This window comes from Callorhinchus milii, unplaced genomic scaffold (genome assembly GCF_018977255.1).
Source record: "Callorhinchus milii isolate IMCB2004 unplaced genomic scaffold, IMCB_Cmil_1.0 Scaffold191, whole genome shotgun sequence".
In the NCBI taxonomy this organism is placed as follows: domain Eukaryota; kingdom Metazoa; phylum Chordata; class Chondrichthyes; order Chimaeriformes; family Callorhinchidae; genus Callorhinchus; species Callorhinchus milii.
Window position 1 is genome coordinate 75,378 of NW_024704932.1, and position 25,635 is coordinate 101,012.

Here is a 25,635-nt window from a genome sequence, read left to right on the forward strand (position 1 = left end):
TATGAGCATAAATACAACTTAACACTTAAAATACTAAAATATTAAAAATAATTTCTATAAACAACAACAACAATAAATGTGGCATAAATACTGTATTGGACATTGGCCACGTGCCCTCATACATCATTGCCGTTCCTGTGCTGTACAGCGTCCGGCTACAAGGACAGATCCAGTGTGGTGGCCACCTTGACTCACTCTGGTGGCGAGGCAGGCGAGCAGCTTGGGCAACACGTTGGCGGTGATGGTCTGCTGCACCTGCTCTTGAAGCTGCTGCCCGTTCAGGCAGTGCGAGGGGACAGCAGGGACAGCAGGGGCAGCAGGGGCAGCAGCATCATCAGCCACCTCACCACCTAGGCCCAGGGCCTGGGTGCTGCCTTCCTCCATGGGCTCAGCAGCCTCGCCTTCTCCACATGCAGCCTCCTCACCGAGCAGCATCGCATCATCTCCGTCCTCTCCATCCATCGCTGCCTCCACAGCGGCCGCTGCGAGATGACAACACGGATTGGCTCTCGGCTCAACAAAAAATATTACACGCGCAAGCTGATGTGTAAAACGCCGCTACTTCTATGAAGAAGAATGGAATTTACAATGTTGGTACACATGTCGTTGTTTGCTCTATACAGTGAGGGAAAAAAGTATTTGATCCCCTGCTGATTTTGTACGTTTGCCCAATGACAAAGAAATGATCAGTCTATAATTTTAATGGTAGGTTTATTTGAAAAGTGAGAGACAGAATAACAACAACAAAATCCAGAAAAACGCATGTCAAAAATGTTATAAATTGATTTGCATTTTAATGAGGGAAATAAGTATTTGACCCCTCTGCAAAACATGACTTAGTATTTGGTGGCAAAAACCTTGTTGGCAATCACAGAGGTCAGACGTTTCTTGTAGTTGGCCACCAGGTTTGCACACATCTCAGGAGGGATTTTGTCCCACTCCTCTTTGCAGATCTTCTCCAAGTCATTAAGGTTTCGAGGCCGACGTTTGGCAACTCGAACCTTCAGCTCCCTCCACAGATTTTCTATGGGATTAAGATCTGGAGACTGGCTAGGCCACTCCAGGACCTTAATGTGCTTTTTCTTGAGCCTCTCCTTTGTTGCCTTGGCCGTGTGTTTTGGGTCATTGTCATGCTGGAATACCCATCCACGACCCATTTTCAATGCCCTGGCTGAGGGAAGGAGGTTCTCACCCAAGATTTGACGGTACATGGCCCCGTCCATCGTCCCTTTGATGCGGTGAAGTTGTCCTGTCCCCTTAGCAGAAAAACACCCCCAAAGCATAATGTTTCCACCTCCATGTTTGACGGTGGGGATGGTGTTCTTGGGGTCATAGGCAGCATTCCTCCTCCTCCAAACACGGCGAGTTGAGTTGATGCCAAAGAGCTCCATTTTGGTCTCATCTGACCACAACACTTTCACCCAGTTGTCCTCTGAATCATTCAGATGTTAATTGGCAAACTTCAGACGCGCATGTATATGTGCTTTCTTGAGCAGGGGGACCTTGCGGGCGCTGCAGGATTTCAGTCCTTCACGGCGTAGTGTGTTACCAACTGTTTTCTTGGTGACTATGGTCCCAGCTGCCTTGAGATCATTGACAAGATCCTCCCGTGTAGTTCTGGGCTGATTCCTCACCGTTCTCATGATCAATGCAACTCCACGAGGTGAGATCTTGCATGGAGCCCCAGGCCGAGGGAGATTGGCAGTTCTTTTGTGTTTCTTCCATTTGCGAATAATCGCACCAACTGTTGTCACCTTCTCACCAAGCTGCTTGGCGGTGGTCTTGTAGACCATTCCAGCCTTGTCTAGGTCTACAATCTTGTCCCTGACATCCTTGGAGAGCTTTTTGGTCTTGGCCATGGTGGAGAGTTTGAAATCTGATTGATTGATTCCTTCTGTGAACAGGTGTCTTTTATACAGGTAACAAGTTGAGATTAGGAGCACTCCCTTTAAGAGTGTGCTCCTAATCTCAGCTCGTTACCTGTATAAAAGACACCTGGGAGCCAGAAATCTTTCTCATTGAGAGGGGGTCAAATACTTATTTCCCTCATTAAAATGCAAATCAATTTATAAAAAATTTTAACATGCGTTTTTCTGGATTTTGTTGTTGTTATTCTGTCTCTCACTGTTCAAATAAACCTACCATTTCTTTGTCAGTGGGTAAACGTACAAAATCAGTAGGTGATCAAATACTTTGCCAAGAAGATGTACCATCTCAAAAGATTTTGCACGTGAAATATTTTAATAAAAAATATAAAAATAAGTATGACTTCCATAGATATACAGAAGTGGCCACGTACAAATCGGTTAGCACATGTGGCTATTTACGGTTCCAAATAAGTTCAGCATGGACATACATCGTTTTTATGTTCGTGTTCAAACACTATGATCGAGAGAGCCAGAGACACGAGCGCAGCAAATGATGCGATAGCAACACCTGTTGGACAAAGTCTCTGTTCCCGTTTGTGCTGCTTACAGAACCTTACCCGGAGATTCCCGAATGCTCTGCTCTGCCTCTCTCTGCAAGGTCTCAAGGTCAAAGTGGAAAGCGTCCAACACAGTTATCAGCAAGCTGCACACACAGAGAGAGAAAAATGCACACGTATGATGCATACAATCTTTGTTGGATAGAAATAAATTAAAACTAACCCATTTTATCATCTCCTAGGCACCAATAAAAATACACCAGTAACGTGGAGGGCGTGAGGGAAGGGGGATTTGTGGGGAGCGTGTTTCCCATCCGTGAGTGTAGACAATGGCAGAGAAACACCTCTCTGCAGTGGTCTTCCAGTTCACCCACATCATGAAGGGCCCTTCCTAAAATGTGAGCCCTCTATATACTTCTCTGTTTAAAGGCGGTGATTATAATAATGGCCAACGGTGCCTTAAATTTTTATTCTCACCAATTACACAGCCGACCTCATGTGTCCCCAGCAAGTGCAATGAAATTCCCCACCACACAGCACTGTGTTATCGTGTGCAGCTCTATACACGCTACCTGATCGCCAGTTTAAGTTCCAACTGTGTAGTCTGCAGCAGGTGAATGTAGTGCCGCAGAGTGTAGAGGTAGGGCTTCCAGGGCAGGTGCCGGCAGATGGCCCCCAGTGCGTCCACACAGGCCTCCACCACATTCTCTTGCTAAGAAACAAAAACAATGCAACTCAGTCTGCGCGCACCACCTTCAGCATGGCAGAGCTCCGAATAAAAACAGCTACTCGAATACAAAAACATAACTGTCATGTGCGTTGGTCAACATATTGTGTTCAACGTGTCAAACAAATTACACCTTCAACAACAAAAATGTGATGTGGCGCGCGATAATTTGTCCCCGGCGTTCTCATTGGCTGGAGGTCACGCACCGCCCACCACGCTCCCCAATTGGCTCCCTCTCCCTTACTACATGTCTGGCTCTTGACATCAGGAGGGAGGGGTCGAACATGCGGTGAGGAGGGCTGCTCGGGTACCCAACTCACGGGCATAGGCGCACGGGGTGAGGGGGTGCATGGGGCCGTACGTGGGGAGAGGGCTGTGCTAAGGGAGGGGGCGCAGGTGTGTGGGGGCTAGCTGGGAGGGGCTGCAGGAGGGGGGCGGGGGTGACTGGGGGTCGTCACGTAGGAGGGGGGCACCCAGGGGTGGGGAAATGGGGACAGGAGGCATCGCTCAGCAACGGCTACTTCCTCGCGTAGAAACGTAAGTAATTTGTAGATAAAGTTAAAGTCATTCATATGGGCGATCCATGCCAGGTATACCGTTAACTTCTGGAAAGGACAAGACCCTTTGTCATTATGCATTTTCATAGTGCAGTCAAAATATGTATGTTCTTCAGATCATTGTGCATTCTTGGCTTTGGGTTCGACAAGGTCTCCATTTACAGGTAGTTTTCTTTAACCAAAAAAATGTCCTTGGGAGAAAGCATAACGATCACCATTCTGGCAAATTCAAAGCTACATCACAATATCTAGGGTCAAGAATCAATAATTATTTTTACATTGTGGCGAATGGAAAATTACAACATGCTCTGCGACTTTGTTCCTGCGCGCAGTTACCTTGGAAAACTTCGGGTTGGCGAGTGGCGTGGTGGCAAAGGGCATTATGAAGCTCTGCAACGCAGTGGCACAGATGCGGAGCGAGCCGTCCTGCAGCTGCCTCGCTACGCGCTTCAGTGCACGCGCCCGCCGGTACACCTGCATGGGAGGTGGTGGCCACAGTGCGACACAGACGCATCGTTGAGCAAGCATACATTTCAACACGTTCAAGCTTAAGAAGAGCACCCCACTACAATTACATGATCTAGAGCAGTGGTTCTTAACCTGAGGTGCACGCACCCCCTCGGGGTGCGAGATGCCCTTCCTTGGGGGTCTGAGAGATGCCAGATTATTTTCAGGAGGTAATTAATCGAAAACACAAATTAAGCACGGGCACGTAAGTACAACTAATTTCTTTCATCAAACTATTGAGAACCAAAGGGGTGCAAGGCTGAAGTAAAGGATAAAAACCACTGGCCTCGAGGAAGTGAGTTCCCACATTTTCTGACCACAGGTCGCTGTCAACCCTCAAAAAATGTTTGCGTACCACCGTGCGTAGTAAATCACATGGTGCTTTGTGGAATTTTCTATTCATCTGCAATGGGTCCAGGGACCACTTTACATGGCTGTGCAGAGCACCAGTGGTTCACAAACCACAAGTTGGGAACCCACCAGTCTAGAGTTTGCATTTGAGTGGCAGCTTCCATGACCATTAACCAATTTAATGCGCATAAGGAAAAGACACAATTAATACAAATGATGCCAATAGGAGTGCCTGCTTGTAGTGGGCATTGCAATGACACAAAAATTCTGGAGAAAGCAACAGCAGTCAAAAAAAGTCAACAGCATTCTGTATGAATGAAGCTTATTACCACTTAGCTACGTATAATGATATACATAAAGAGCCATGGTGAACAAAGTTAATGGCATGAAACAGCACGGACGAACGGTGCTCCCTGACCTGGATGTGCCGCATGTTCTCAAAGAAGTCCGACTCAGGGTCCGGATCAGTGAGCGTCACAAGGTCTTGGAACTCGACACGGTGTGGGAACGTGTGCACCAGACAGCGTAGCAGGCCCACGTACTCGTGCAGCACATTCTGCGAGTTTCAGGTACGCACAGGCGGCAACAATCACATGCACACACCAGCAACAAAGACAAAGATTCCCCGTATAGCTTTAACTAACTGTTGGAGCAAGTGATGTTAGTGTAGCACCTATGAAGGCTGGCACGGCACACGCCTTTGTCTCCTGAGAGGCAATATTTACTCATCGCACCATGTACTCATTTGAGGCTTATTCGACCTAGGGGAGGCCCAGCACCAATTCAGATAACCATCACTGGTGTTGGCCACGAGTGGGAATCAAACTCGGTCATCGGGTTCGTGGCGCAGCGCGCTAACCATTGTACTACCGCTCCCCACACATCACACACTCACACACCAGCAATCAACATCACCCACCATTCGCCATTAAGTGACGGTGACATCACCCACGGCACCGAAGCCAGGCCAGGTGCACTTTGAAGTGTAGAAGGCTCGCCGACAGGTCACGGGACAGACACAGGTGCCATGGGTTGATGACTGAGATGACTGGCAGATAAACCACCTGTGCTCCCCACTGAAAACTATTTAGCTACCTGTTGTGCCGCTCGTTGTTGTGAGCGTCGCTCCTCTGCCCTCTGTTGTTGTTGGAGGGCGACTGACCAGTTGCGTCCTTCACAAGCCTTCTCCACAGAGGCTGATCTTGACACCGCTGGAACTCGTCATCGGCAAGTCCAATCAGCTCCATATCGTTTCGTACCATATCAATCCATCTCTTCTCTAACCCGTGCTGTGCCCGTTTATCCCCCTCTATCCAGAGAAACAAAGCTGCTTGGGCATGAGGTGGCTGGGCATGCGGGCTACATGCCCCAGCCAACACAATCTCGCCTGCCAGAAGAGCTTGCTGATGGTACTGTGTTCAGATCGTTTAAGGTTCTGTGAGCTCCTTACACAGTCCAGTATGGTTAACCCAGGATGGGTCGTAGGCGGCCAGCATGAATGTTTAAAACTGGAGATGTTCTCTTGAAGGGCTCCACGTTTCGAAAGCACAGAGAAGGGAGGGCATAACTGTGGCCATAAAAACCCAGAGCTTCATATGGTAGCGTCCACACAGAATTATGCAGCTTATGAAAAGAGAATGCCTCTCAACTGGTTCAGTGAGACCTCTGCTGCCAAACCAGAGCTGGTCAAAAGGACACTGCACAACTGCCCCATCACTCTTGAGTGGAGGAGATTGAGTATTTAATGACATAAAATACCCGTGGAAGATGCTTTGTTTTTTGTGAGATTAATTGTATAGCGCCATCCTGAAATAGCACACTCCAGGTTCATCAGTAGCATCTCCAACACCTTCGCAAAGCTTGATTGAACAATAAGGAGCAATGTCTTGACAGCCCCTCGGCATCGATCAGCCTCCCACTGGATCTGTTCCAGATGGAAATTCCTCTGGTACAGCCATGGAAAGCTTCTCAGACTACACGGTCAAATATGTTAAAAACAGCAAATGTTAATGGACATTCCTGTCGCGCTTCAAGGTGAAAAGGGAATGGTTCTGACTCCCGCCACACGGCTTTACCAGAGCCTGCCCACTATTGTGAAGGTCCCACATGATTGTGAGTAGAGGGTTAGCAGAGGGATCAATAAAGCAGATATTTAGGTGCTGTTGAAATTCTGTAAACTTCTGCCGGAGCAGACTGATAGAAAATATGGTGTCCTTCAGGACTGCCCCAGTTTGAAACCACATTGGGACTCCGCAAGCCTCTCTTCACCAGCAATCAAACATGTACACACGGGTTTACTCTCAAACACACCCGTGTGCTGAACTAGTAACTAATTGGCACGTTTTGTTTACGTGACAAACCTTACTAACTGGCTGCATCGGGTGTTGGTGGGTTTAACGACACATTTATATTTATGTGACTTAACCCAAAAAAAACACTTGTGGATATAGAAAAATCTCTGAGCGAATCTTATTAAAATGATCTACCCCTCTTCCTGTATATTTAGGCATAAACGATTATGACAAATATAAGAAAAATAATGAAAAACAACGGCTGCCACTGTGGAAAGGCGTGGAGGTGTGGAGGCGGCTGCTACTGCTAGAGTCGAACCTGCGTCTGGGACTTGAGGCCGCGCCGCACAGCCACGAGCAGCGTGCGGGTGATGACCTCTCGGAATTCCTCCTCCGTATGCGAGATGATCGCCAAGCGCTGCACCACCGTCGCGAGGCACAAGCTGGCATTGTCGGAGAGGGCCATTTCAGTCAGCTGGGGAAAGAGATGCAGGTGGGGGGGTGGTACACAAGAGGGAAATTTAAGTGGGGTGCAAGGGACCGCATAACCATGGAGCAGGTGTTAACAAAAAGGGTCACATTGCTTCTCTTTCAGCTATATAAAAAAAAAAGATAAACTATTTTAATTTTACTAGGTAAGGCCCACTGAGCTACATAGCTCTTTTTCAGAAGCGACCAAGCCATCGCAAACGATAGCTCAAGAAAGTGGCTTATCACAAGTAAATTACTCTAAATGCACGTTTATAAATGTGGAGGGAAAAACCGCAGGACCCAGAGAAAAATCCACGCGAACATATGAGAAAACGCAAACTCAATATATATAAAGCTGTCGGGGTCAGGATCAAACACACAACCTCCTGTATACCAGGCGAGGTAGTTAACATCTCTTGACAGTGTCACCCGAACGCCATAAACATTTAAAATCAACAGCCTCCGTAGCACGGAACCACATGACAGTAGCACACACACACACGTTGGCTCATTGGCTACCTTGTGTAACAACAGCAGGTGGTGCTCAGTTACCATTCACTCCATTATCTGCTGAATATTCTCAGCACCACAGCCCCTCCCCTCTTTAATCTTCATGGGACACAATTCCTCAGTTACAAAGACTTCAGGTTAAAACCTAGACAATTTACAGCTCTTTGTCAACCCACTGCTGGACGACAGCTTCCCCACACAAACAACATCACCATCCCCACGCGCCTTGCTCTGATGGCGCAATGCAAGTCGCTCGTGCATACGAGCCGAGCGTTCACACTCGACGCACCTGTATGGAGTAGAAGCAGTTGTGCAGGAGTGGCAGCAGATAGCCGCTGTCCACCTTCTCCATGCCAGCCACGTACTTTGTGGCCGCCTGGAATGCCTCGAGGCGGATGTCAAAATTGATATCGTCGAGATGCCTGCGATCAAAGGCATTCATCTGCAGCACGCACACAAATGCACACACGTGCACACACATGTAACAGAGGCAAACAGCAGAGTTCAAACACAAAAAGCGAATCAAACACATTCTTTGGCTCTTTCAGTAAAGTCACGTAGATAGGTACAAAGAAAATAATCAAGTATCAAACACACTGAACAGCATTAATTACCTACCGCATAGGCACAATTTGAGTCAAAATAATAAATTGCACTGTTAATGAATATAATTTATGTACAAGTATATATGTTATCTAAGGTACTGTATGATACTTAATCATCTGTAAAATGGATACAGGGAAAAAATACTTTGGCGAGTAACAATCCTTCAACACAAAAGGTGATTTTTTTTGGGTTAAGATCACGTAAGTATAAATGTGTCATTAACCTCCACCACCCGACACAGCCAATTAGTAAGATTTGTCACGTAAAAAAAATGTGCCAATGAGTTACTAGTTCACCACACCGGTGTGTTGGAGGAATTCTGGCAAAATCACCTGATGAAGCTGGTTGTAATTACCAGCGAAACTCATCATCAACCGATTGGAAATCTTCACACATCCATCCAAACTATAACCAGCCCGGTGGCGCCATGGTCAGAGTTCACAGCTTGTGTGACCAAGTTAAAAAAACAATTGAGTCCATGTGGTTCCTCATCCCTCTAGGGCTCGATAAAATAAGTCAGAATCAGAATATTTATTTAAACTGTGGGAGTCCAAAGTTGCTGTCCAATGGATTGATTCATCTTTGACATTGTAATTTGGAATTTTCACTCTCGAACCAGGCTACAGATAGGAAATGTGTGCCTCCAAACACTTGTTGATGAATAAAACCACATTGACAGTCCAAAGCGCAAAGTCATGGGGCTAGTGCATTTTATTTTCACAGAAAAGGATAGGGAATGCAAGACAATGCTTACTGTGTAATATCGTACATGACTACATACACCAAAAAGATAAGTAAATTGATACTGAAACAACAGTCACATCAAAGTTGTTCCGAGAGGGGAAAAAAATCCCACGTGCCAGACTTGCATACTCAAAATATAAACATAGTTAAACATTATTTTTTTTCAATATCCAGAACATATATATTTGACTCACCTATTCATATTTTACAGATTATAGCAGAGTTGACATGCCGGCTATGCCACCACCCATACCTAACAGAGTTCTATTCGTTTCTTTTTATGTTGATTTATTTATTTCTGCTGACCAGGAAGTACCCCATAGACAGTTAAAAAAATATGCTCTGAGCTCAACAGAAACATTTACCGTATCAGCCATATGTCTGATGCTAAGAATGTCATGAGAAAGTAAGCAGTTTTCTGTGTTATTTATTGGCCTCTTTTGTCATTACCAAGATACTGAATGACATGAATGCCATAAATACAGGTGTCAAGACGTCCAAACGACAACTATTACAAGGCATCGAGTCAGTATTAACGACACAGTTGAGGTAAAACATGCCAACAGGGAGCCTGAGAGGCTGTCTCTGGTATAGGCCAATCAGTTCCAAGCAGAGTTCGTACAGGATAAATGCATGTGTTTGCACGTTTTACCACATGTATATCTTGTTTGTGCAGCTGTAATACCTTGTAACAGGTGTCGAGTTGGTGATTGAACATCTTAACACCTGTATTTATGCCAGAAAAGGTAAATCCTTTTTCTAACATTTTTTCTTGTTCCTTAAGCCACTGTTTGTCTTTGGTAGCAGTCACTCTTCACATACCTGTACAATGACTATGCACAAAGGCAGTCCTCGACATACGAAGATCTGCACTTACGAACCAGCTTCTATGAGATATATTTATTTTTTATCGACTTGCAAACGCGAACTCGCACTTGCAAATGGAACCGCGGAACGATTTTGTTCAGCGAAGCGATTCTCTGCGAGAAAGTAATGAATCACAGTAGCCCGCTGGGAGTGAGTTTGTGAGTGTGAAAGTGAGTATGCGAGCGTTACCTGGTGTGGTGTATAAACATCACCAGCGGTTAGCGCACTGCGTTACAAACCCGACGACTCGAGTTCGATTCCCGCTCACGGCTTACACCAGTGACGATTATTTGAACCGGCCTTGGGCCTCCCCCAAGTCGACTCAGCCTCAAATGAGTACCTGGTGCAGTATGTAAAGATATCGACACTGGGGAGCCAAAAGCGGTCGGGCGTGGTGTTTGCCACCCACCCCCTCGTGTATCGTGCCGGCCTTCATAGTTGCTCGCTAACAGCACTTGCCTCAACAGTATGTTAAGGCTATAAGGGGGATCTTTGTCTATGTACACTGACAACACATACCTGTACAATCACATCTGTGATGTATGTGACTGTATTGTCCAGTTCCCAAGGGTCTGTGAAAAACAACACATTTGCAAAAAACGCAATCAATTAATACAACCAAATAATCACAACATACAAGTTATTCAGATTTGATGTCTTTACAAGAATGTAGGCCCTTCTCACAAATCAGGAGGCATAACTCAAGCAACACATTTAAAAGTGAGCAGAGTAAATGGAATAATATTTCCTACTTCCCATATCTGTCTCTCCAGTACGGAGCAATAGTTAGCAAGTCCATGGACTTGCTAATGATGATTGATGAGACAAACGTTGACAGGGTCACGTGAGGGGGAGCACGGGATCCAATGGCGGCGAAGTATAATAAGGGCGGAGATTGACAGAGCACGTGCGGCGAGTAGAATTCGAGAATAGGGGCGTGGCCGGACCGGGAGAGGCATAAGAGCCGTCGCGAGCCGGACCTGGGGGGCTGTTGGTGTGGGAAACGCCGTCGTCGTCGCCTTGGAACGGGTCGTTTCCGTCGTCTTCGAGATGTCTTGAGACTACAAGCTATGTTGTCCCAGAATAGTTTCGTCTCATTAAGTGTATATAGTCACTCGTGGTTACTCGTTGAGTTGTCAGTGGACTTTATTCCAATAAATATACGGAAAGACAAGACGGTGTCAATGAGAGCTACATTACAGCAGTATTGGTTTAATGCAAGCAAACTCTGGATCGCTTTTGACATTGAGTGTCTTGTCAGCAGAGGCAGGCTTGCTTGAACCAAAGCTGGTAAAACGGAAGATGTTTATGAAAAGGCAAGGACTCTCTCCAAAAGATATGGGTCCCAGTTTGACGCAAAACTATCCAAAACATAACACAATACCATCACAAAGCGTCGTTTGTGAATGCAATGAGATTACCTGGAAGACGGCAGAGAGGGCCTGTCGAGAGAGCTTGTTTTGGAGGCATGACAGGAGACATGCCAGAGGCTTGAGGTAACTCCCAGGAACAGAAACGCGTTTCAATAGGTTCATGATTGTCTCCAGGATGTCCACCTCCATGTCCTGCATTCACATGCACACAGCCAGCAATGTCAGCTTAGTAGTAATCCTAGTCAAGTCACAGTATAACAGCATAGGATGCGAACAGTCTTGGATAATTTCATATTGACTTGTGCGTCTAGAAACCTGTCCAAGGTTGGCTTTGGAGAGGTAGGGCACGAGCAGACCGATGAGAAGAGAGCTCTGCTCCTCGTTCACCACGAACTTGCTCACTCTGCGAAACCACAGTTCAAATTACCAACATGTCAGCAGAGAACCTGAATAACTGATGAAAAAACACAAGCCAGATAAAATCAAGTGGGATACCTGTAACATGAATGTGTGAACTGCACATGAGTGCAATATACATTACAAGGCAGACATTGCTTAGCAGACATTGTTATCCCGTAGAACGCGATCTTTGTCTTAGAAATTTTTTTTTAAATGAATAAAATCCCAAAACCTAAAAAGTGCTTACGCGTGAACAGAGCGCTGGCCGAAGGAAAAACAACAGTCAACATCTTTATTTACATTCACTCAGCCAATGAAAGTGACTTACACTACTGAACCAAGCAGCGTGGGCGCCACTTAGAGCTATAGAGCTCTTTTTCAGATGCGACCTGGCCACAAATGATAGATCAACGAAGTGGCTTACCATGTGGAAAATTATAGCAGCCAAATATTCTAAATGCATGTTTCTAAATGTGGAGGGAAAAACCGGAAGACCTAGAGAAAAATCCAACACGACCACAGGAGAACATGCAAATACCAAATATACAGGCGTCAGGGTCGGGTTTGAACCCACAACCTCCTGTATACCAGGCGAGATAGTTAACATTAACATCTCGCCACTGTGGCGATTCTATTTGTGCTCACTTCTCCAGGAACGCACCTCGAGTGCTAAGCAAGGTCTGCGTGTAATTGCTCCATTAGCTGATACGTAACATTATACAGTGGTACCTTGGTATACGACCGCTTTGAAATACGTCGAATTTGGTATACGTCGTGTTTTGACGAGAAAAAAGTCTTGGGATACGTCTTGCTTGGAATATGACGCTCTTGCTAGAACTTGTATGGGTCTGGATGAGTCACCGCGTACCCGCCGCGTAGACCCCGTTCACGACTCCTCCCCTTCCTCACCACCATCCTCGTAGGCCATCAACTCCTCTCAGCAAGGTAAAGTGACGTAAAAAAAATTCTATTTATTTAAATTTATGTATGCATTTTAGTAATAAGTAGTGTCTAAATTATTTATACAACCCCATTAATCTATAATATGCCACATAAAATATAATTTCTTATACTCTGGAACGGATTATTTCCTTTCCCTTTATTTCTTATGGGAAAAATTCGTTTGGGATACGTCATTTTCGGTATAAGTCAAACCTTCTGGAACGAATTAACGACGTATACCAAGGTACCACTGTAATATGATTTGCACATAACATTGCATAGATTTAAAAAAAAATATTCTTACATGCTTGATTTGATATATTTATTCTGAGGCTGAAGACTATATTTTAATAGGTCCAGCCCTAAATAAATCACTTTGTGATAAATGCATTAAAAAATACTCCTTTACAGTGATGTGTATGTGTGTAATTCCAATAAATGTAATGTTAATGGAACTGATTTAATGTACTGTTAAAACTTGCCAAACAAGGAACCAAAGTATATAAAGTGGTATTATAACAGCCATCCCAAAACTGTGTTGACCAGACTGTAACAAACGTAACACAATGAATGGAACACTTGTGCAGCAAGACTAATACAACTTAAACTGTGATTACAGCCTGTTATAAATCATGGAAACATGATTTTCACTGTTTCATGAGACAGTAAAACATGCTATTCGGAATGAAAGAGCTCATTCAGATCTATAAGAGTGCCTCTTCACCTCATCATGACACTGAGTGCATAATTAGAATAGAGTACTGAAATTGGATTGTTATGTTTTAATATTGTATACTGAATATACTCAGACATCATTATAATACCCAGGATGTCCTGTCTGCATTGGGACAGCCTGAGTGCAAACAACACACTGTACAATCGTATTTGTGTATAAACTAAACTATTTTGTATTTTACCAGGTAGAGCCCACTGAGCTCTTTTTCAGAGGCGACCTGGCCATGTGTGAATTTACTGCAGCAGCCAACTAATCTAAAAGCACGTTTCTAAATGGAGGGAAAAACTGGAGGGCCCAGAGAAAAAATAGGCGCAACCACGGGAAGAACATGAAAACTCGGAATATACATATTCTTAGGTTTTTTCGGTAAAGTCACGGTGGTAAAAAATTAAAATTAATAAAAGTCAAATAAAAATAAAATAAAAATCACGACGTTTCGGAGGCAACACAAGCCTCCGTCTTCAGGTGGAACCGTTACAGCACGATAGCTGTATCAAGTAAGAGAAATTCCAAGAAAATAGTCCTTGTATATATACTGGTTGAGGGTGGGAGGAGCCATGGTAGGCCCTGGATATTATTATTGTGAGGTTCGGTGCGGCTGAAGCACGGTGTTAGGAATGAGCCTTTGTTGTGTAGACTGGTTGAAAAGAGTTGTTAAGGTGAGGCTGATGTAAAGGTGCGGCTGCTGTGAACCAGGCATCGTCTGGCCGGGATCGAACCCACGACCTCAAGCGTACCAGGAGGAGATAAAATCTCGGCACCACAGTGCCCCATAGTAAAGTCATGGCTACATGTGGTCAAGTATAACTGAAAAAACAATTTAAAAAACTATATATGAAAAAAACTATATAAAAACTATATATATTTGACATGTCAAATTGCACTCAGGGTCGAATAATTAACTTTCAAATTGATCGACCATAACATGCCACACAGCCAAGGTTGCCATTCAATTGTAAGACAATAACAGCATGGCTTGCTTTTACGAGTGAACCTTTGCATAAGATTCATCCGGAGTACTAACCGAGACAAAATGTTGAGGTTCTTGGAAACTTGATCATGGAATTTTTTGCTGTTCATCTTGTCACGGTCCTTGACAACGCCCGCCAGGTACTGGAGGATGCCCGTTACGTGTGGCAACAGCAGCCGTGTGCCCAGCTCCAGCTGTGTCCCATCTACAATGGGGACAAAAAGGCGGCGATGATTGCAACGGCTTCTCATCATCGGTTCTATTTCTCTTTCTGAGGCGTCCTGTGATATTTGAAATGTCTTAAAAATAAAACGTATAAAAACGGTCAAAAACAAGTTAACATTATTTGTTGATGCTGTGTTGGCAATAGTGCACGAGCACAAAAAAACTCAACACATGTGACAAAAAATTGCCTTAAAATTAAATATATAAGAGACATTTCACAGTCAATGGCCCTTTGTCATCTTACCTATAAACGTCATTCTTTGTCTGTCCATCTGTCTGCGCATGCTCGCTTGCGGGGGATTTGGCTCCCGGACCGTGGGGTTAATGTTTTTTTAAAGTAGCCGGATACCACGAAAAAGTAGCACGCCGTAAGCCCCGTGGTGAGCCAGCGCTATTCCGTTTTCCCATCCGTAAACTTAAAAGTAGTTAAATTAACAATTGAGTGCAATTTCTCTTAATTTAATAATTTAGCTAGCCACTCGGCGCGGGACAAAGCACGCAATTGTGCATGCGCGAAACGCTGACAGGGGTTGCCCCTAGCAATGCACACACGATCGGCAAAAACTTTCATTCGCGTTACGAATGCAACAAAAAAACACAGAACACTGAGGTTAATTCTTCAGTGTGATGTCCTCTTCTCCCACCACCCCAATGCGTCCAGTTACTACTATAGAGTCCGTACATATTAATATTATAGCGCTTAGATAGTATTATTGAAGCGCGGGCGGGGGGAGCAGCCCAGCCCCCAGTCTGCCAAGGTGCCATCTCGGCCGGCTGGCCAATCTAGGCGAGGCCAGGGGCTCTGCACGAGACTAGGCCTCACCACGGCAACGTTAAGTAAGTTATATTTTACTCTTTGCTTCTTTCAGTGAAGTCACGTAGAAAGAAATTAAATTAAATAATAATAGAATACGGCGTTTTAATTGCAACACAAGCAACCATCATCATGTACAAATCAATGAGAAAACAAACACAGTAAACTTGGAAATATAATGCAATACAACACAAAGTCAGCCAACACAACAGTCAACAACCCCAACCTGGTTGATTACGTTCTTCCAAAGAGTGCTCAATTTGAGGGAGAGGGAGAGACAAAAGTTATATTTTCTTGCTGCTTTCGCTAAACTCACATACATAGAAAACTGGTATTAAAAAAATAAGTTTGGAATGCTATTGCCAATAAACTGCAACTTGAATCACTACCTATGGGATCTTCACTCAAAACTGCTCTAGAGGAGTTGTACACTCCGAGCTGCCACTGCTATTCAGTGGCCTAAAATAAAATAAAATGTTTCGCTCCAGATGACCGCTGCAAAGTATTATCTGTGTTTTGATTTATTGTGCTGATCTTAAAGGTGCATTGAAAAATGTTATACTCCGACTGATGCTCCTGATGTTGTGGAGTGACTCATGCAGCCAGCTATGGCTGCAGGGTTTGGTGGTTCATGTTGTTTATGTTGTTTATTGTGAACATTCAGTCACAGTTCCTATGCTCACTGTTACATTGCTTTTATGGCTTTATTTTGGTGATTTTGAAAAGTTTTTTGGTTTGGCCATGTTTGTTTGTTGTAGTACGGAGTGAGACTGATGGCCTCAATCTAAGTTGTCTTGTGGTTGTTGCTGTTTGACTTGCATCCCACTGGAATTTTTGCACACAGCGTTGGTGTACGGTGCTTTTTTCTGGAATTTTTGCTGTTTTTTTTTCCTGGATTTTCAGTTTCCACAGTCACTTAAAGATGTTTTCATGTTCATGTTTTTGTTGTTTGTTTGTTGCGGTTGCACCCAATTCAAGAGCCGAATGGCTCACAGGGCTATACCTAACAAATGAACTTGAAACTCTTTTGCTAAACTCACGTAGATAGAAACCTATTATTTAAATAATCACCTTGTAAATATTTAATTAATATTTATTGTGTGCAGACAAATAGTATTTATTTTTCCTGCTTCTTTCGCTAAACGCACGTAGCAAAAGAAACCTATAATTTACATTATCGCCTTAGAAATCTTACAATAATATTGTTTGTGTGCAGGCAACTATTATTTCATTTTCTTGCTTCTTTCACTAACTTTGTACATTCAAACCTATTTTTTAAACAATCGCCTTATTTTTATACAAACACATTTTTTTGTGTGCAGACAACTCATATTTCACAATTTACTTAGTTATTATTTTTATTATTACATGTGTTCCTATGTCCTTGTGTGCGTCTGAGTCCACGTGCGTGTCTGCGACAATTTGTGTGTGTGTGAACGTCCGTGTGTGTATAAGTCGATGTATGTGTGCGAGTTGATGTGTGTGTCAGTCGATGTGTGTGTGTCAGTCGCTGTGTGTGTGTGTCAGTCGATGTGTGTGTGTTAATCAATGTGTGTGCATGGTGTGTGTGTAGACAACTAATATTTACAATTAGGTTGGTAATTTTTAAAATTCTAATGTGTGTGTCTAAGTCCATGTGTGCGTGTGAGTCCATGTGCATGTCTGCGTCGATGTGTGTGTGAAAGTCGATGTATGTGTGTGTGAGTCGAAGTGTGTGCATACGTTTATGTGTGTGTTTGTGAGTCGATATGTGTGTGTAACTCCATGTGCGTGTATCTAAAATCGATGTCTGTGTGTGTGATTCCATATGTGTATGTGTGTGTAGGGCAATATGTGTGAGAGTCTATGTGTGTGTGAGTCGATGTGTGTAAGTCGATGTGTGTGCGTAGGTTCATGTGTGTGTGTCAGTCCATATGTGTGTGTAGGGTGTTGTGTCTGAGTATATGTGTGAGTCAATGTGTGTGCATGGGTTCATGTGTGTGTCTCTTAGTCAATGTGTGTGTAAGTCCATATGTGTGTGTAGGTCAATGTGTGCGAATCTATGTATGTGTGTGAGTCGATGTGTGTAAGTCGATGTGTGTGCTTGAGTCCATATGTGTGTGTAAGTCCATGTGTGTGTGTATCTTAGTCGCTATGTGTGTGTGTGTGAGTTGATGTGTTTGTGTGTGTAGGTCAATGTCTGTAAGTCTGTGTAAGTCGATGTGTGTGTCTGTCTTTTTCGCCCAGGCAACGCCAGGTACTTCCTGCTAGTCTTACCGATTAAACGTAATTTTTTGTCTGTCTCTGTGTGTGTGTGGACAAAACGTGCCAAGGATTTGGCTCGCGAACCGTGGGGTTTCCGTTTTAAAAAAGTAGGCAGGTACCACGCGATAAGCACCGTGGTGAGCCAGCGCTATTTCGATTTTCCCATCCGTCAACTTTAAAAGTAGTTAAATTAAGAATTTAGTGCTATTTATTTTTTATGTATTTCCTTACATCGCTCAGTCTACATTATAGACTGCCAGTACACTCACCAAACTTAATAACCAGGCAACAGTCTACATTGTAGACTGCTAGTACACTCACTCCGATTAAAAACCAGGCTACAGTCTACATTAATGGTTATTTTATTATTATTATTGTCATTAATTTTATTCACTTTTTTATTATTATTTTTCTATCTACGTGCTTTTACAGAAAGAACCAAAGATTATTATTATAGTTAGTATAGCTACTACTACAGCCAGTATACACTGCTATAGAGTTAGTGTAGCTACTACTATAGCCAGTACACACTGCTATAGAGTTAGTATAGCTACTACTACAGCCAGTACACACTGCTATAGAGTTAGTGTAGCTACTACTACAGCCAGTACACACTGCTATAGAGTTAGTATAGCTACTACTACAGCCAGTACACACTGCTATAGAGTTAGTATAGCTACTACTACAGCCAGTACACACTGCTATAGAATTAGTATAGCTACTAAGACAGCCAGTACACACTGCTATAGAGTTAGTATAGCTACTACTACAGCCAGTACACACTGCTATAGAGTTAGTATAGCTACTACTACAGCCAGTACACACTGCTATAGAGTTAGTATAGCTACTACTACAGCCAGTACACACTGCTATAGAGTTAGTATAGCTACTACTACAGCAGTACACACTGCTATAGAGTTAGTATCGCTACAACTACAACCAGTACACACTGCTATAGAGTTAGTGTAGCTACTACTACAGCCAGTACACACTGCTATAGAGTTAGTATAGCTACTACTACAGCCAGTACACACAGCTATAGAGTTAGTATTGCTGCTACTACAGCCAGTACACACTGCTATAGAGTTAGTATAGCTACTACTACAGCCAGTACACACTGCTATAGAGTTAGTATATTTACTACTACAGCCAGTACACACTGCTATAGAGTTAGTATAGCTACTACTACAGCCAGTACACACTGCTATAGAGTTAGTATAGCTACTACTACAGCCAGCACACACTGCTATAGAGTTAGTGTAGCTACTACTACAGCCAGTACACACTGCTATAGAGTTAGTGTAGCTACTACTACAGCCAGTACACACTGCTATAGAGTTAGTGTAGCTACTACTACAGCCAGTACACACTGCTATAGAGTTAGTGTAGCTACTACTACAGCCAGTACACACTGCTATAGAATTAATGTAGCTACTACTACAGCCAGTATACACTTCTATAGAGTTAGTATAGATACTACTACAGCCAGTACACACTGCTATAGAGTTAGTATAGATACTACGACAGCCAGTACACACTGCTATAGAGTTAGTATAGCTACTACTAGAGCCAGTACATACTACTGTAGCTATCGTCGTTACTACTACAGCCAGCACATACTACTGTAGTGATAGTAGATACTGCTATCGAGTCAGCAGATACTACTTTCGAGTTAGTAGATATTACTATAGTCAGTATATACTACTGTAGAGTTAGTAGATACTGCTATAGAGTCAATATACACTATTATAGAGTCGGTAGATACTACTGCAGTCAGTATAAACTTCTGTAGAGTCACTAGATACTACTACAGTTAGTAGTCACGACTATAGAGTCGGTAAATACTACTGTAGAGTCGGTAGATACAACTGTAAAGTCAGGAGATACTATTGCAGAGTCGGTAGAGACTACTGTAGAGTAAGTATATACTGCTATAGAGTAAGCAGATACTACTATAGAGTTAGTAGTTATTACTATAGTCAGTGGATACTACTATAAAGTCAATAGATACGACTAGAGATTCAGTAGATACTACTGTAGTCAGTAGATACTACTGTAGAGTCAGTATTTACTGATATATAGTCAGCAGATACTACTGTAGAGTCAGTAGATAATACTACAGTCAGGAGATACCACTAGAGTCAGTAAATACTGCTACAGTCAGTAAATACTACTGTAGAGCCAGTATGTACTCCTATAAAGTCAGCAGATACTACTATAGAGTCTGTATATACTATTAAAGAGTCAGTAGATACTACTGTAGAGTGAGTAGATACTACTGTAGGGTCAATAGATACTACTATAAAGTCAACAGATACTACTGTAGAGCCAGATACTACTGTCGAGCCAGATACTACTAGAGTCACTAGATACTACTAGAGTCGCTAGATACTACTCACTCTATTGTATGTAGGGTGTGTAGGTATATATGCCTATGGGGGGGTAAAAATATTTTTCGAGGGTGGGGATGTCGACAATTTTAGGAAACCTTTTAGATAAACTATTTACCCGCCACTTTCTATTAATTTTGGATTCAGGACTTCCTCAAGCCTCTTATAATTTTGTTGACAGACAAATGGACATACGGAATGCCGGGCTTTCACAATAGATTAGTACTTGTGTATGTATGTTATGTTTTTAAGATAAGTTTTAAAATATTTTTTTTCTCTCAGGAAACGCCGGGTACTTCCCACTAGTAGAATAAAACTGGAAAGGCCAGAGAGATAGGGTCGATAAGAGTGAAAGAATACATATTACACCATGGGGCCTGACAAACAGTTTTACTTTGGCAAATGAATCGTTATATAACTTACCAAATAGGTTGTTGTAACTAATATTACAATTCATGATTGATTTTTTGGTTGGGCCAGGTAACGATCTTGCCAAATTTGTTTGTATCCTCCACCACCCAACGTAGCAAACAAATGTAACTTTCAAGTCTACAAGCGTTTAACGCACCAATTAAAATTGCTATTCAACTTACCGTTGAGCTAATACAACCATAATTGGCAAATTAAATACATGTAAGTGTGATCATTTCATTTGTGTCACTATGCCAGGTGGTGGAGGGTCTTATGACACAGATCTGCTGCTCGTCGTGTGTCGAGGTGTGAAGTTACTTGAACTTGTGGCAAAGAGGCATAACGTGATGCCGTACCGGGGAGGCTGGCAGGTGCGGGGAGCACGCAGCCCTGCGTAGACAGCGCCGAGTGCGTCTCCGTGGACTCCGGGTCAGGCACGGTCAGCAGGTTCTCGGCAATGTCGAGCACGCACTGGGCCGTCGTTGGGCTCAGATTCTTGGCTTTGAGCAGTGCATACACGTTGGGCAGCACACTGCACTCGGGATGCTCTGGGTGCTCCTTGGCTAAGAGTGGGATGAACCTGCAATTGCACACCAAGGAAAACACCACACAGTTATTAGACTATACCAACATTTGGCAACGTAGTATATACAATAAGTGTTAGATAGTGTAAAATCCAATCCAAGTATTGGCGTCCTTTATTTTGGAAAGATATTCATATATTATCCTGTCAATCGTCATCATCCGCTATCATCAATCACTCCACTGCTGGATGAAGGCCTCCCCAAGCTGCCACCACTTCTCCCAATCTCGCGATGCAACAATCCAACAATACATCCAGTACATGGTGCAGTGGTATTATGGAATTTTTATTAATACAAATGTTTAATACATTTCAAGTATGTATTTTTGTTTTGTTTACTCAGGTGGCAACACTTGTCTTAGTTCATTACAAGATCGTGAAAGTGCAAAATAAATCTCAATGTGTTGTGGCTATCTGAAGAATATTGGGAGAGAGTGTGCTAGGGTCCACAGACAGGAGGCACCATCTGAGAAGACGTTACGAGCACGGTTAAGCACTTGGTAGGTCGCCAAAGTTTAAAGGCCCTCTGACCTGACAACCATTCACTTTTTGTAAAATTATCAAGAAGCATACAAAATAAAGCCAAGAATTATGGGAAAAAATGAAGAAAAGATTGAGAGTCGTGGATGGAAAGTTACTGAAGAAATATTGCTGAATCTTTTTTGGTGAAATTTCCAGGAGAGCCTACAAAATTTCAAATACACTAAGAGAAATTATTGGGTTCAAAAGCATTACCAGAAAAGCAGGCATTATCCTACATTTTAAGGCATACTCAAAAAGAATAATATTATTTGTGACGATCATACATTACTTTCCATCCAGGGCCGCACTTTACAATCGCCCTATAAAGTGCTAAAATTTCAAAATGTTGTAACTATCATGACAGATTGTAAATGTATCCAAACATTTAGATGAAACGAAATGACAACGATTAACACTAAATTTTGGCAGCACTATTGTGAGAAGTAGGAAGAGTGTGTGTTTGAGTTAGATGGTGGCTTAACACTCACTGCAGTATTTGGTGTATGTGGCTTCACTCAAACATTGCAAGAGACACAACTCTGGAACCGATCAAATCTCGTAGAACTAAGAAATACATCGGTATATAGTGGGACTCGGTGAGGTGAGGAGGACCAGGAGAGAACCACATAGATTTAAACCGACAACCTTTTCCATGTCAAGAGGCAGAGATGACCACAATTACAGAGTACTCTACATGTTCATCAACCAGTGACCTTAAAAGAAAAATATATATAATAGACATTTCAGGCAATGGCCCTTCTTCATAGCACGTACTCTGTCTCATAGTATGTGTTGCATTTATTGTTCACTGAGGTTGTGCGCCACCGCAAATGCAGCATCCCAAATAAGTTGCGTCATGACAGAGTAGGATTCTTAGTGTCTATGGGAGGCAAACGTAGAGTTTTCCTCTTCAAGCAGCGGTTAAGACAGTGTCCCAGCTAAGATTAAGGGTGTTGAACCAACACATGTACACAGCCCTCTTGTCAATACTGCTGGATGTTCAAGGTTATCAATGAACACTGTGTGCTCATATTTTAGGTTAATAATTCCCTCATTATTTATCATATTGAATCGAGTAATTTTGATGTCCGACAAAGCTTTGATTGGTTCAAGAGTGATCCAGCCTCACACGTTGAAGGCTCGCGCAACCACTCACCTTGGAATCTGGCTCCACATTTGTACAAGTTTGAGCAGCGGCGTAGGAGAGTACTGGCTTTCTGTGGACAGGCGAGTAATCTAAAAGGAACCCACAAAGGCACACAAGATTCATACTTTATTATTTGGCTATATCATTGTAATCTAATCCAAAAAAACAAGAGTCAAACATCCCTGGCTTAATAATTGGGAATAGCACCAGATCATGTAATATGTAGATTTATCAAGTGCTGTGTTGAAGGGCCATGTATCGAAGCACCAAATGTGAAACGCCATATATCTGTTTGCTTTTTAAAAATCGTTTAACAGTATAAGTAACGTGGGTTTTTAAAATAAAATACCTAGTATTTTAATCTCGGATAATATAGTCACGTTGAAAGTCCACAAAACGTAGACAGAAGTAATGCACCATATAAAAGTTATCTGCCAATGTTCTTATTGTCGCCATAGTCAGCTGCCAAGTTGACCAAGTTGTGTTACCTTCCCGATGTGACCACTCGTACAATTGTTACGACACCGCTTGCGCTTCGCACTGGCTCGCAGCGTTTACAGAATGAAGTTGAATTATGTGGGTGAGGGTCATTCAACTGTAAGAATGGCCAAGCGAAGAAGGCAAGTTGGAATTTGATATAAAAATGAACCATCACAGAATTATTACATATAAACCTGCTTTTCAAAAGATTCAGAACGCATCAACTCGCTTGCATACTTCTGAATTCACGAGTGCGTTTATTATGTCCAGTTATCACACACAGACTCCGTTTACCAGGGGCCAGAAGAGTGCCTGGAAGACTGCCTCCAGCTCGCCAGCAGAGAAGGCGTACGCATCGTTGTCTTCAAAAAAGTGCAGCAGGCTATCCTGGCCCAGGCGTCGCAGCCGCTTCACGAGCGCGACCGAGCGCGGCTGCACCTGCAGGCAATCAGGGTCACAGTGCCAATGGCAGGCACGCATCAGTGATACGGGCAGCGCAGGGTCCATAATGTAACAAGGGCACTCACAATAACCAAGCAGCTTCGGAGTAAAGCAGAGGACCCCGCCACCTGGTAAAATGTGCCACCAATTTGGTCACGCTGTCACATGACAATGAAGAGTAAAATGGCCTTGCAGAGCATCGCTAGAAGCAACTCTTTTCTAAAGTGTTAAACATGTCACAAATGTAGTCTCACTCTGCATGACCGAATTTACAAAAGCATACTAAACTAAACGCAGTATGAGTGTCATGATAATGATATTATGCTTAAAAAAAAATTATCTCCCTCATCCCCAGTCATGGTTATTTGCTGTAACACCTTAATGCAGTGCTTTTCGACCCTTTTCACTGGGGGAGTTGAGAGGGCCGGGGGCTAATGGCAAACAATGGAGAGGGGAAGGAAAGTGGGTGGATCGGCCACGGAACAGCACGGAGAAGCGTTTGTCTGTCAGATGTATTTTAATGCAGCTGGCTCACGTGAAATTGATTTCTCGAAGACGATGGTACTTTGCAAGCCTACTGGCTATCAACAAAGATTTGTTCATGAAGATATCCATATATACAGACACAATTTCAACCGAGAAGATGGTTATAAACTCAGCAATCATTGGAAATGTCATCAACCACTTTGGGTCAAGACTTGATTTGTGTTTTTTCTCATCAACCTCCACCATCAGCAGTGTGGGTGTGTGGAGATGATTGCCTGGCGGCCCATTGATTGGTGTAGTTGCAGTTGCTTGTCTTTCCCCCAACATTAACATTAGCTGCCCCGCCCATGCTGCTGACACACTTGGGCTACGTCCATCTCTAAACCTTTATAAACAGTTTGCCTTTAGAGGCTAACCCCCCCCCCCTTTTCCTGATGACGACCGCTTGTATTGCGATCGAAACGTTGTGGTTTTTGTGTTTATTTTATTTGTATTACTGAAAGAACCAGAATAAGTCTACATTATAGACTGCCAATATGCTCATCAGCTTAAAATTCAGGCTACAGTCTACATAATAGACTGCCAGTACTTTCACTTTTTATAATTATAATTATTATTTTTTCTATCTACGTGACTTACAGAAAGAACCAAAGAATATGAATTCTGCAGTCACCAAAGTTTTAAGTCATCAATCATGCTACTAACCCTGAGTGTTTATTGGATTACAACCCGCACCTGCGATTAGCACTGGTGGCTACGTACGGTACGAAAGAAGTTCAAACATACATACGTAGATACAAAATCAACGACGGGTTTGCCAAGAGGGTTCAACACATTAATTATCGCGTCGTTCCTTTGCTGGGGGGCAGCCTACCTGATCGCGCTGATCCAGAATGTGCGAAAAGGATGCCACCATGCACAGGAGGATCTGCAGCAGCTGTGACAGGTGGCCGTGAAGCAGGTGGCCCACGTTGGCCATGAGCGTGTCGACCGTGTTGAGGATGCCGTGCTGCCGGCCCAGGGGAATCACAGAGCCCAGCTCCAGCTCCTGCACAGTACGTGTCACCGCGTGCACGCACGAGCCTGCGTCCACCAGCGACAGTGGCAACGGCATCATCATCACATGCCAGACACCACACATGTCCAGTCTCACACACCAATAAACTTTATCTTCTCCGAACAAAAAATAACCATTAAAAAAATGGGTTTTCATAAATTAATCAAATCCATTAAGAAATCGTCAACCTCACAAAATGTACTAAATTCCTCATTTGTTGGCAATCACTGAATGTTTTAAACAAACTGATCTTTGGAACTACAAAGCATTACCATGTAAAATCCTGCCACTACCACTTTCAATGTGTAAGGACAGTATGGGGCCTAGTTCCATAAATAATGATTGCAGCGATGAAAACA

General features: G+C 43.3%; 1 protein-coding gene across 1 annotated transcript in view; it reads right to left on the reverse strand.

The window, feature by feature from the left end:
* LOC121851891 (small subunit processome component 20 homolog) overlaps positions 1-25,333 on the reverse strand; it is a 64,725-nt gene extending 39,392 nt beyond the window's left edge. The window contains 15 exon segments of the mRNA XM_042345978.1: positions 196-482; positions 2,486-2,571; positions 2,998-3,137; positions 4,046-4,183; positions 4,986-5,123; positions 7,178-7,333; positions 8,129-8,281; positions 10,576-10,616; positions 11,465-11,621; positions 11,745-11,832; positions 14,531-14,681; positions 20,926-21,140; positions 22,822-22,901; positions 23,587-23,730; positions 25,094-25,333. Of these exon segments, the coding sequence (XP_042201912.1) occupies positions 196-482; positions 2,486-2,571; positions 2,998-3,137; positions 4,046-4,183; positions 4,986-5,123; positions 7,178-7,333; positions 8,129-8,281; positions 10,576-10,616; positions 11,465-11,621; positions 11,745-11,832; positions 14,531-14,681; positions 20,926-21,140; positions 22,822-22,901; positions 23,587-23,730; positions 25,094-25,333 (2,214 nt within the window).
* Positions 25,334-25,635: the final 302 nt, after the last annotated feature.